This window comes from Chanos chanos, chromosome 13, assembly GCF_902362185.1.
Source record: "Chanos chanos chromosome 13, fChaCha1.1, whole genome shotgun sequence".
Classification (NCBI taxonomy): domain Eukaryota; kingdom Metazoa; phylum Chordata; class Actinopteri; order Gonorynchiformes; family Chanidae; genus Chanos; species Chanos chanos.
The window spans coordinates 19,704,905-19,717,117 of NC_044507.1; the positions used below are offsets into that span (position 1 = coordinate 19,704,905).

Genomic DNA, 12,213 nt, shown 5'->3' on the forward strand with positions numbered 1-12,213 from the left:
GGTACTATTTCCATGGATTTTTAGCATTTTCCATTGGCTTTGCACATAGTTAATGCAATTTACAGTCTTATGTATTTAGCACACACCCCTGTCTAACTCTCTGTTATCTTCCAGTTATTTGGAGGGTCAAATGAAAGTCCATGTATTCAGAGTACTGCTTATTTTTCAAGCCTTTTAATATCATATTGGTAAAAAAATAATGGATGTTTATGGCACAGCTGTAACAACCTTGTCTCCTCCTCCCTCCAGTTCCACCATTCAGCTTTCAGCGTCACCAGTTTACTGAGCACTGGGTTGATCACCTTGTCATTTAATTATCGTTTGCTCCCGTTACTGCTGTTTCTTTTAGTTTGTCCCACCATCCTGTCAGGTTGCAACTGGAGGAGAGACTTTCTGCATAGCAGTGTGTGGGCTTATGGATTGTTTCTGTTTATTTGTTCCTGTTCCTTTGTGCCCTGTGCTACCCCTGTCTCAAATAAACAACCTTGAATTGCACATGCATTGTGTCTCTTCCCCACATCATGACAAAAGTGCAGAATAAAAGTGCGTGTGACTGACCCTGTAAAATCCATGTGTGGTACTTTACAAATATTTAATCTGTTCACTATCAATGTTTATATGACTCCTCTTGGTGGGGGGGGGGGGGGGGCCTTTGCACACACTTTATATTGAGTCCCATTTCCAGTAATCGTGTGAGTTACTGTTACATTGTGCAATAAAGTGTTTAGCACACATCCCTATTTTTCGTAATCCAGGGGGGTATTCCAGAAAGCTGGTTAGTTAACTCAAAGTAGTAAACCTCCTAATAGAAGAGCCCGATCGCTTCATTCACCTGGTAAAGCAAAGCCATAGGGCTGTTCTATTAGGAGGTGTACTACTTGGTCTGAGTTAACTAACTCTGAGTTTTCCCTAAACCTGCCTTCTGGAAGACACCCCCCCCCCCCCCCCCCCCAGGCACTTGTATCCATATATGGTCTGGATGGTGATTTGTTTTTTTTGTTAGAGCCATTATATAACTCACTCATACAGAGAGAATCAAGAGTTGCTGGGATACAGGGCCAATTTTAGGACCTGAATTCATCCTATTTCCTGGACAGTCTAATATCTCATAAGGACTCATAATGAGTTTTTTCTCCTCTCCATCTGTGACGTGGAGTCTGGTGGTGCTGCTCCTTACCTTTCTGATAGTGTAAGTACAAACCTATGTTTATTGTTTATTGAACAACTATTCATGATGAATTTGGTTTGGTTTGTTGTGGGGTTTCTATTGAGCTGTTGTGATCAAAATTTTGAAAGTGCTGATGGACATAAACTAAAATTCCTTTTTAGCATCTCGTCAGCATAAAATCACAATTTTTTTAATCTAAGAGATTTAACTTCTTACAAGAACAAAGCTACTGAGAAGGAAAAAATGTGTCATTTTTTTGTGATACATATGGAAGTTTGAATGACATTTCATGAGTATAGTAGCTCCTCTGCACCAGTTTGAACGAGGTTCTAGAAGCAGCATTTACCTCATCTTTCATGATCATCTTTTCGTCAAACACCAAAAAATACTATGTGTCAATTGCTTTGTGTCTGCCTCACATCTCTATAACAACCTCTGACTGCACTGCCCTGTCACTCAGCCCCCTCCTCTTTTCTCTTTCCCATCCCACCTTTCTTTCTATTGCCAGACCTTTTGCCTGTACCTCTGCTGCACCAGTCATATCCGTTACCGTGACAACGTCCTCAAGCTCTGGCACTGAGGCTGTAGCCTAGATATTTTAGGGGGGGGCAGACCATTGTCAACCCAGCAGTGACACTTGCGTGTATAAAAACCCCAGCAACACTGCTGTGCCTGACAGACTCACATGATCATACTACTACCGGTGCCATTCCATGCTAGAGTCATTGCTGTGTTGAGAATGGTTTGCCACTCAACTAATATTTGATCAGCAGCAGTTCTGTGGTCAGAGACTAACCATTGAGGAAGGGAAAGATGGTGGGTGACAAACGGTGCAAGACAGCAGGTGGGCTACAGTAGGGCTACGCAAGGAAGGTATCCAGAATTGACAACAATCTAACCTTGATATTCACTCACCAAGAGCTCTGAAACAATGCCCTATGCTCATTACAGCTAAGTCGTCATGACTTCCATTTACATCAGCTCTTTTCACTGCTGACAACGCACTCTTACATCCAGATGCTGGCTTCAAAATCGTTTTAAAGCAGTTCATGAAAAATAATGCAGCCATGCTACAGATGACTTGGCTCATTATTTTAAGTACATAGGGGAAATTACAGGTGGGAGGCACATCTGATACGTTCACTTCGGTCCGCAGGTTCCATAGGTCTTAGATTATAGCTAAATCTATTGTGATAATGCAAAGTATCTTGTGAGGAAATTAAACAGTATTTATAATGTACACCTTAAATTAGTTTAAAACCATAGAAAAGAACGTAACACCCCATAGGCAGACATACGTATAACACAGACCATAACGGACAGTTATTTACAAATATTTACACATTTTGACATGACCCAGTAAACTGAACAATATTAACATTAACAAAAAGTCTGATTCAAGAAAAAAATAGGGGAAGAGGAAGAAACTTTCCTTGCCGGGAATTCAATTCAATTTAAGTTCACAGACTTGCGTTGGCATGCTTACATTGGAGCTCAGAGCGAAAAGACTCTGACTGGGTACTCCCTGACTCCCCTGAACCAAAAAAGGGTACCTCTGAGTAGGGTTGAGTATCGTTTGGGTTTTTTCTGATACCGGTGCTAAAATGAGACTTTTAAAACAGTGCCGGTGCCTGAACCGATACTTTTTAAAAAAAAAAAAAAAAAAAAAAAGCACAAAGGTCGACAAAAGATCTAATCCTAACCCTAACAACTTTTTTTATTTTTCAGGCAAATTTGAACTTCAAATTGTAGAATATATTAACTTAACACCTTAAAAATATAAAAATAAATCAAATAAATACTTGACAAATTTACATAACAAAATCACAAAATAAATAAAACCTAACCTAACTACAATAATTTAACACTAAATAACAGTTACAGTAATAATTACAGCAACGCAATATTTGTGTTTGAATTCTTCATATTGTACAAACTCCAGCTTCAAACTTCAGCAATTCTTTTGCAGAAATATTATGATATTTGATCATTTGATACTGTAAAATCTCAAATAGTGGCCAGGACTTTATTTACCTCAACTGAAGAAAGAACCAGGCCTTTATTTGAGACAGGCTATTATTACAGACATTATATATGACTTGGCCTTTTTAGTAGTGTATTTTGTAATATTGTAGTAATGTTTCGTTTCTAATTTATCCTAAGGATTTAAGAGTATACCTACTACTTGAATATAGTATATATACTGTACTCTGTTTCAAGAATAAAAATATTAGGTCTACTGCAGGCAGTTTGTGTCAGATTATAATGATATGCTGCTGATAATAACAACAGGCAAAGAAAAAAACAATATATGGTAATATCTACGAGATATCCGGTGAAAAAAGTCACACAAAACAATCAACTTCGATATCATATAGAAATGTATTGATCCACAAGTTCTCAAATAATAACATACTCTATCACTGTAACAACGTTTTAATTATCGGGAAAATAAAGAGCATGTCTGTTAGGCTACTTGTAGGCAAAGGTATATCTGACAGGTTTAAAGGTGAAATTTGTTCCTCTGTTTCCAGCTCACCGGCATGTCTCTGCTGCACCTACGCCATCTAAAATCAGGCATTTTTTCCCTTCCGTTACTTTTTCCAAGTACCGTTGAAACCTTCCCCTTATATGAAATAACTCATAGAATAATGAAATAATGCATATGAAATAGGAAGGAGAGAGTTTTGGCCGTGATGTCCCTGAATACTGATAATGGGCCATTAACAAAAAGTCCTACAGTGACCACAATCCATGTGAGTTAGAAAACTTAGAACACTATCGGTATGGTATTTCTGATAAAAGGTGAAACTAATAGTAACAAAATGGCAAGCATAATTACCGTATGTTGTTGCACTGATGTAAATAATGCTGTGAAAATATGATGAGCTTACTGTGGAAATATGAATTTTCCGTTAGAATAACGAAGTACGCGATCACTGGACACATGGAAAAAAGGGGCATGTCTGTCGCGGTCATTTGTGACTGAAATATGGCGGCCAAAAATCCGACAACTTCTTTGTGCGAGTTTTCTTCTTGCTCGAATAGGCTTGAACCCTGAAGTGTTTAAAGTTGTCAATAAAACACCAGTAATTGCGATACAACTCGCATAAGACACATGTTGGTGCAGTCAGGCAGACAGGTTTTTAAATGTACCGCTGTGTCTGTTTACAGGAAGTCATCATTAAACCGCGATAATAAAGCTCACGCGCAAATTTGAGAGAGAAGTGAATGATGGATGAGAGTAACGGAGTGAGAGAGTGCTGGTAGTACAGAAAATAGACAAAGCGAAAAAGTGAAATATCAAGAATTTTAGGGTAAAAACCGTGTAAGAGTACTAACTGTATGACTTGTAGCCAAAGTTTGATCTGACTTGAGTGGAACTAACGAGGATCTTAAAATTCGACTAACTCAGGAACGGAGTTCGGAAGGATAGCTAGCGAGCTAACTGTTTTCTGTGCTGAAGCGGTTACTTCACAGCTACACATGGAACTGGCCAATGGGAAATCCATAACTTGCTCCCAGAAGTAGGGTTGGTTACTGAAACTCGGTGCCAGTATGGCACCGGTTCCTATACGATCGGCACCTACCGGACGGATTTCAGTACTACTAAAATGAGCTGTCGATTGAAATATTTGCCCTCTGGTGCTCCGAAACGGATTTTACAGGCAACAGGAGTGTCACTGGACGTTACGTGCCATCGCTAGTTAACATTACACTTGTGGTGCATCCAAAAACCGCATACTGCACACTAAAGTTGCACTCAAGTACACACTGCAGGAGTACGCACTATAAAATTGTGGACAGAAAGAATGCTACACTTTAGATGCACTAATAAGGTAATCATTTCGCACCATACTTTTCCTCTTCCTGCCAACCCTATTTTTATGGACAACTGGCTGTGATTGGTACAGGAAAAGTCCATCGAATCTTTCAAGAACAGAATTGTGTCTAACAACAACAAAATGAACCAATGGGATTGAATTCCCTGATACAAGAGAGTGCTCACATACATTACATTAACTACATTACAACCATTTCAAGCAAACTCTGGGATTGTTGAAATTGCTGTTCAACATGGCCTGAAAAAAAGCAAAAACAAAAGAAAAATGCTTGCTATTCATTTTAAAAGTAATTAATGAATGGTCCTCTGTGATTTACCAAAATCAGCAAGGTCCTAGACTAGCCTACCTGAAGTCCCTTAGAGAAACAGCTACAGATGTCAGATACTTGATTTTTTTCCCCCTTTTTTTTAAGAGAGAGAGAGCTCAGATATGTTTGTTTGGCCTTTCAATACATGAGCACACAGTGAAATTACCCAATGGGGGAAAAAACCTTTGAAATGAATTATTTTCCTTGTTTTTTCCTGTATGCAAAATGATCTGACCTGCACTTCTCATAAAGACAAGCCCTTCACAGCAGTACATTTTGTTTTTACAGTAAATCACCTCCATGTTTATGTATTTCCCTGTGTAGGTATGGAATATGGCCCTATCGTCTTTTTAAAAATTTGGGAATTCCTGGTCCAAGGCCTTTCCCCTTCATTGGCACACTCCTTTCATATAGAAAAGTGAGTATTCATTGATAAGTATGTCAGTGTTTAATGAGAGAGAAAAAAATCAGTGGACAAGTGTAATGTGTGTACACTCCCTGCCCAGCTCGTTCAGGGCTTTTATCAAACAGGTTCTAGAACAAGAACAACAAGAATGCTCAGCACAGATTTGGGGGGGGGTGCTGCACCAATGAGTCATCGCTGTCGTTTAATTGTCCCAGCAAACTGACTCTTACCTGACCCTGAGTTCTCTTAACCTGGCTGTTTATTTTACAGATACCCATTAGTCACATGCTCCACCTTCTCCCACCAGCGCTTGCAAATATTAAGATAATCAGTCACTCTTCTTAGTAAATCACTTGCACCCGCCTCACGAGTTTCACATATGCTTTTCACAAGGTTTAATACAGTTGAAGTTCACAATGGTGGCGATAAAATTTTAACAAAATGAACACATTCTATAAGAATAATTGTCCATGAGAAATACAGCCTACTTTTAGGATGTTACGTTTTCTGTTATACCGAAAGTACACTGAATCGTGAAGGTGAAGCTATAGTCGCCATGCCTGCTGCTCCGTTTGCCTTGTGTAGGCTACCATTAACCATACTCCTAATAGTAAAAAATGCTGTGTTGATCCACATCGTACTGTTAAATTATTGTGTCATCGGCATATAATAATTATCTGCTACTTACTCACATGTTAACCCATTGTAGAGTTTTCATCATTTTGATCTGGAGTGTTTCAAGAAATATGGGAGATTTTGGGGGTGAGTATAAATCACAAATCTTTGGCTTGTACAATGTCCTGCACTTGGCATATCTCAGAAAAACAAATACATAAAATAAAATGCTTTCAGCAAGTTACAGTTGCTTCTCAGTAAACATGATGCAATATGTGTGCAAATAATAGAAGACTGTTTAAAGATTGTACACCTGAGAGATCGTGTGCTTGAACACTCCACCGCTGGAGCTGGGCACATCAAAAAGCACACGTAAAACATCTCCATCAATAATCAGAAAATGTTTTCATAAATGTATTTACCGGCCTCACTACATTAACCATTTTCATCTCATTATTAAGGGTCTTTGATGGACGTCAGCCGTTATTGATGGTTGCAGACACTGACATGGTCAAAACAATTATGATTAAAGAGTTTTACTCGTGCTTCACTAATCGAAGGGTAGGTTCTCGTTCCCGGTTAGGGTCTGAGACTGAAATGCGAAAAGGAAAAAGTTGCATGATCAAAACGTAAAGTTTCATAGCCTAATCTGATGCTATAGTTAGTTTCTTGGGAAAGGACAGCAGAGGATGTGGTGTCACCTGTGTTTGTTGGTTTGTTAAAAAGAGGGAACCATGTCTGTGTCTGTTTTGAACCAGCTAAATCTATATTCACAGGAAACAAAAAAAGATTTGAGTGGACCGTTTGTGGATGCAGTAGCTACGGTGAAAGATGAAAGATGGAAAAGAATTCGTGGTGTAATTTCTCCGTTGTTCACAAGTGGACGACTCAAACAGGTACTGTTAGATAGACCTCCAAACAGATTAGCCTACACTAACACCTCATGAGCTCATAATGAATATATGAGAACACCCGGCAAAAATCATGTATTGCTGGTCAGTGAGGAGCAAGACTAATTCAGCACACTGAATTTGTTCTATGAATTTTAATATTGTCTTTGAAATGCAACCTGATGCTAATACTCTGTGGTACTGAAGCACACAATCATAAAAATGTGCGGAAAAAAAACGAAACCCCTCACAGTAAAAAAGTGAAGAGGTATGAATAAATGGATTAAAATAGTGATCTTGATGCAAAAAAATCTTACGAAGAATGAGAAGAAATCTTATGAAATCTTTATTTACTTTTTTTTTAATTACAAACAGGAGTAAGTGTACTTTGAGTATGGTGAGCATATTTTGATATTATATTATCTTAATTTAAGATTTCCCCTATCAAATAATGTTCCCAGTACAGAATCACTTTATATCACACCACTACTCACTCCATGTACCCTGTGAGAATATGGGGAGCATGTTTTGATACTGTACAATCTCTATAAAGTTCATTGACAAACATTTCTCGTTGAGGAAATTAACACTGATAATGAACTACGCAATTAAAAAAAGGATTTGTAAGATATTGCTTGCGATCAGCCAGTCTCAAAAATATGCTCGACAGCAAGGTTGCACAGATTTATGGGCATAGAAACAGAGCCCAAGGTTGTGGGTCTGTGCACGCGCAGAATCGCGAAGTAGCACAACTCGAGAGGTAGCTCAGCTTGACAGAACACTGGCAGATGCACTCACCCACCGTGCGCACCTGGCCCCTCCTCCACTGTCTCTCTCATCATCTCACTCATCACAAATACATAAGTCTTAATGCATGTGTTATTCGTTTTATTTTTATAATCGTTAAAAATACATATAAATTGAATTGCCCCCAATATATATATACACACGCACACACACACACACATACATACATACATACACACACACACACACACACACACACACACATATATATATATATATATATATATATATATATATATATATATATATATATATATATATTGTGGGGTTAGGGGGTGGGGGTGCCTCATTCCTTACTCACTCGTTCCTTCTTTGACTTTGGCAGATTTTTCCAATAGCAGAACGATATGCCAGTCGTCTAGTAGATCATTTGAAAAAGACAGACCTGAAGAAGCCTCTCCAAGTAAAGGAGTAAGTAGACACAGTCAAGTCAATCGAAACTTACTATTGGAGAAATAATCAAGTACCCTCTAGATAAACATGATATGAACTTTGATTTAGGTTTTGGATTTCTTTTCATTATCCCCCACCCGCCCAGAGTTCTTGGCCCATACAATATGGATGTTATCATCAGCGCTTCCTTCAGTGTCGAGATCGACTCCATTAACAACCCACAGGACCCATTTGTCATCCATCTCAAGAACTTTTTTCAGTTCAGTTTCTTTAGTCCTGTCTTAGTGATAACAGGTAACTTCATTGTTTGACAGTCTCTGTGAATTAAAACGGACTTAATTTCAATTCAGTTCAATTTTATAGACGTAGAAGTACTGTATTTGTCACACACACACACACACACTGTTTGTCACACATCTGTTTTGCCAATTTATGCACCTCTATGAAATTATTATAGTGATCTCCAATTGGCGTAACCGGTCATCATTAAAGCTGACGTGAATAACAATCTTAGCAAATTTATGATTGCCTCTAGACAGTACTTTTAAATTTGCTTCAGCGTCAGTTGTCTAGCCCCCAGAAAACACTGCGTTAAGGTCTTTGGTGTCATTACCTTCATGTTTCTTAACACAGAATTACCAGTTACCAAAGCTCTTTCAACAGGTGTCTCAATGCATGTGTGACCCAGTAGTGAGAACCTGTTGGTCACATGAATTGGAAATAGGTACCCATGTGGAATAATTTTAGGTTTGCAACTATGGCACCTAATTGTTACCCTTTTGCCCTGCTGGAAAGGGAGAAGGCAAATGGCTAACATTAACTACCACTGAAACATCTGGAGCCGCTGAAAACGACACTAAAAAGTCTCCCCTTTTCTAATTTCATACAAGACCCAGATGTGCACCATTCTATGTGCATCAGACCAGCATTTAACAGCATTTAACTAAAAATATCACTAGTAACAGAAAAGGCCAGATTTGCTCTAGTAAACTAATTTACCGCCATGCATTCATTTTGGGTGTGACAAATATAAGATTATTATATCCAAGTACATTGTGGTTATGATAAATGTGATGTAACCCAAATCACATCTTAATGAACACTTTCTTTCTTACAGCTTTGTTTCCATTTGCAGAGAGGATATTGGGTAAAATGGGTTTCAGGATGTTCTCAAAGACAAGTATGGACTTTTTTTACACCTTCCTCAGGAAGATTAAAGACCAGCATCATGCTGAAAAGAATGTACGTTCGTCAACAATACATTAATTTCTTCTGCTTTTGCCAGGAGATCTTACTTTCAATGAGAGCTATTGGTTGGATTTGTGTTTGAAACAGATTTGTGTCATAGACTAAATTCTATCCCATAGCATCAGTTCTAATAGCAATGTAAATCTGTGCAATCAGAAAGTAGCAGTGACCTGATGGCATTAACACAAGCTGAAGAACTAAAAACTACACTTTGAAATATACAGATCATGGGGATCCTGCACTGTTACTCTTTCAATGCACAAGCATTATGAAAATATAGAGTCTTGTCATCTCCTTGATTGGTGGGTTTATATTCTTTCAGGGGCGAATGGACTTTCTGCAGCTCATGATCCGAGGTCAGATGTCAGATGATAAAGCTGAGGAGACATCAGGTGATCGGACAGCTAAAGGTAGATATTGCACCTGCTCAAAAAATTTTAATTCAGTGATGTTTTTGGTGACATATACCACAAATATTCACAGTGTACAATTCAGTTTAAGAGCCATGACTTTTGCAGGAGAAGACATTGTGTGAAAATTGAAGTCTCTTGTGTATTTTCTAGGCTTAACTGATCATGAGATTCTGTCCCAGTCCTTTTCTTTCATCCTTGGTGGTTATGAGACAACCAGCAACACACTGACCTTTCTAATGTACAATCTGGCAACCAATCCAAATGCTTTGAGGAAACTAGTGGAGGAGATTGACATCACGTTTCCTAATAATGTAGGATTTTACCTCCATTCCTCACAAATACTTTTCTGTGATTCTTTAGTGAAACATTTGTTATTATCATAAATGGCACCAATGAAAAGTAACCATATACAAATATGGCTACTTTAAGAATTTAGAGAAAAAATTATAGTTTAGGTTGGTATTCAATCTCAGCACTTTATGATCTCCAGAAAATAAATCTTTTGCTTGAAGAAAAAAGGCGCACTTTTTTTCTTTTTCTTTATCCAGGCCCCTGTCACATATGAGAAATTAATGGATCTAGAATATTTAGACATGGTTATGAATGAGTCCCAGCGTTTGCTCCCTACTGCACCCCGTACTATGAGAGCATGTAAGAAAACAGTCGAGGTAAATGGAGTAATCATTCCCAAGGATACTGTAGTTGGAATTCCAATTTATGTTCTACATCATGACCCACAGCACTGGACATCACCTGAGGAGTTCAGACCTGAAAGGTAACATGTTATTAGATGCTCTCACTCACTCTTACTAATGTTGTCAGCAGCATGATTTCAAACACTCAAACGTTCAATTAAAGTTCAGGAATGCTGTTGGAGTGAAACTGTCCTTCCAAAAGCTCAAAGATAAAGGTCAATCCTGGCCTCTCCGCCACAGGCTTTGTGATATAGTGAAGTGGTGCTCTGTCTTGGAGAAACATTATAATAGGGTTGTGGTCTTAACTGGTATCCATTGTTCCTGTAACTTTCCCCTTACTTGAGTGTTTATTAATTTCCCCTTATTCTGTTAGATTCAGAAAAGAGAATAAAGGAGACATCAACCCCTATGCATTCTTGCCCTTCGGTCTGGGACCACGAAATTGCATTGGAATGAGATTTGCCCTCATGGTTATGAAGCTTGTTGTGGTGAAGCTGCTTCAAAATTTCCAACTGGAGACATGCAAAGAAACTCAGGTTAATATTCTCATGTATTCACTGTCCATGTTCGCTTTTATGTTCACTAAGTGCCCTGCTTACAGATTGTCTGCCTTCCACATCTTCATGCCATATTATGTTAAAAAATATACATAAAGGCTGACTGTTGTGTGGTATGACACACATAGAGTTGAGTTTAGACCAGTTTTGTTTGTGTTCAGTGGATGACAGTTTTTTAAAGTAAGGGGAGGATTATGTTTATGACTCTTTCCACATTTCCTCTTGTTGTTTTCAGATCCCCATTGAGTTGGATGTAATGTACCGGCCCAAAGTTCCTGTCACTCTTAATTTTGTTCCACGATCTGTTGGGGAAAAGGACAAGTAATAGAATGAAGTTCCGGGAGATGCATTGCTAGCTATATGGCTCACATGAAATCAGTTTACTTCTATGGGTTAGTCTGAATGAATAGCTCAATGCTGTGATAAGTAAGCTTCAGATCAGATATTACTGTTCCTTATTCACAACCACTTAACAATAACTGGTAATCGTAACCTTTTTACTTTTTTCGTTTGTATTTTGTATTCTTTTCCTGCTTTGAATATATTTATTAAAATTACTCAGATATAAAAGTTTACTGTGACTGATTTTGAGTGATAGCTGTGGGTTCAACCCTTTTTTGTCTAGTTTCTGCATTGTTGTCTTGTCGAGAGAATTTCCGGGATGGTCAGAAGTCTCTCCCACCCGGAACACTTACTAAAGATGTGCAGAATACTAACCGAACATATTATACAGTATATACAGTAGTCTTTTCGGTTCTCTTCTCTCCTGACGTAAGACTGTCTATTGGCAGACTGTAAGAGTGTTATTCCGGTAAATTGTAAAGATAGACAATGTTTCATCTAGTAGCTTTCTACAGAGAACCCGCACT

The 12,213-nt window shown here is 38.3% G+C and overlaps 1 protein-coding gene across 1 annotated transcript; it reads left to right on the forward strand.

The window, feature by feature from the left end:
• Positions 1-6,611: 6,611 nt before the first annotated feature.
• On the forward strand, positions 6,612-11,873 carry LOC115826198 (cytochrome P450 3A40). Its single transcript, XM_030789930.1, has 10 exons — positions 6,612-6,902; positions 7,118-7,237; positions 8,364-8,449; positions 8,577-8,725; positions 9,549-9,673; positions 10,002-10,089; positions 10,243-10,403; positions 10,641-10,867; positions 11,161-11,323; positions 11,580-11,873. Exons 1-10 carry the CDS (start codon positions 6,831-6,833, stop codon positions 11,667-11,669), a joined length of 1,281 nt encoding a protein of 426 aa, XP_030645790.1. The 5' UTR covers positions 6,612-6,830; the 3' UTR covers positions 11,670-11,873.
• Positions 11,874-12,213: the final 340 nt, after the last annotated feature.

What these genes read in the sequence shown, in the direction of transcription:
- LOC115826198 (XM_030789930.1), top strand. Translation starts at nt 6,831, where the DNA reads ATGGTTGCAGACACTGACATGGTCAAAACAATTATGATTAAAGAGTTT. An exon ending in AAGCCTCTCCAAGTAAAGGA is followed by an intron (nt 8,450 to 8,576) that starts GTAAGTAGACAC and finishes CCACCCGCCCAG; the next exon opens with AGTTCTTGGCCCATACAATA. An exon ending in GAGGAGTTCAGACCTGAAAG is followed by an intron (nt 10,868 to 11,160) that starts GTAACATGTTAT and finishes TTATTCTGTTAG; the next exon opens with ATTCAGAAAAGAGAATAAAG.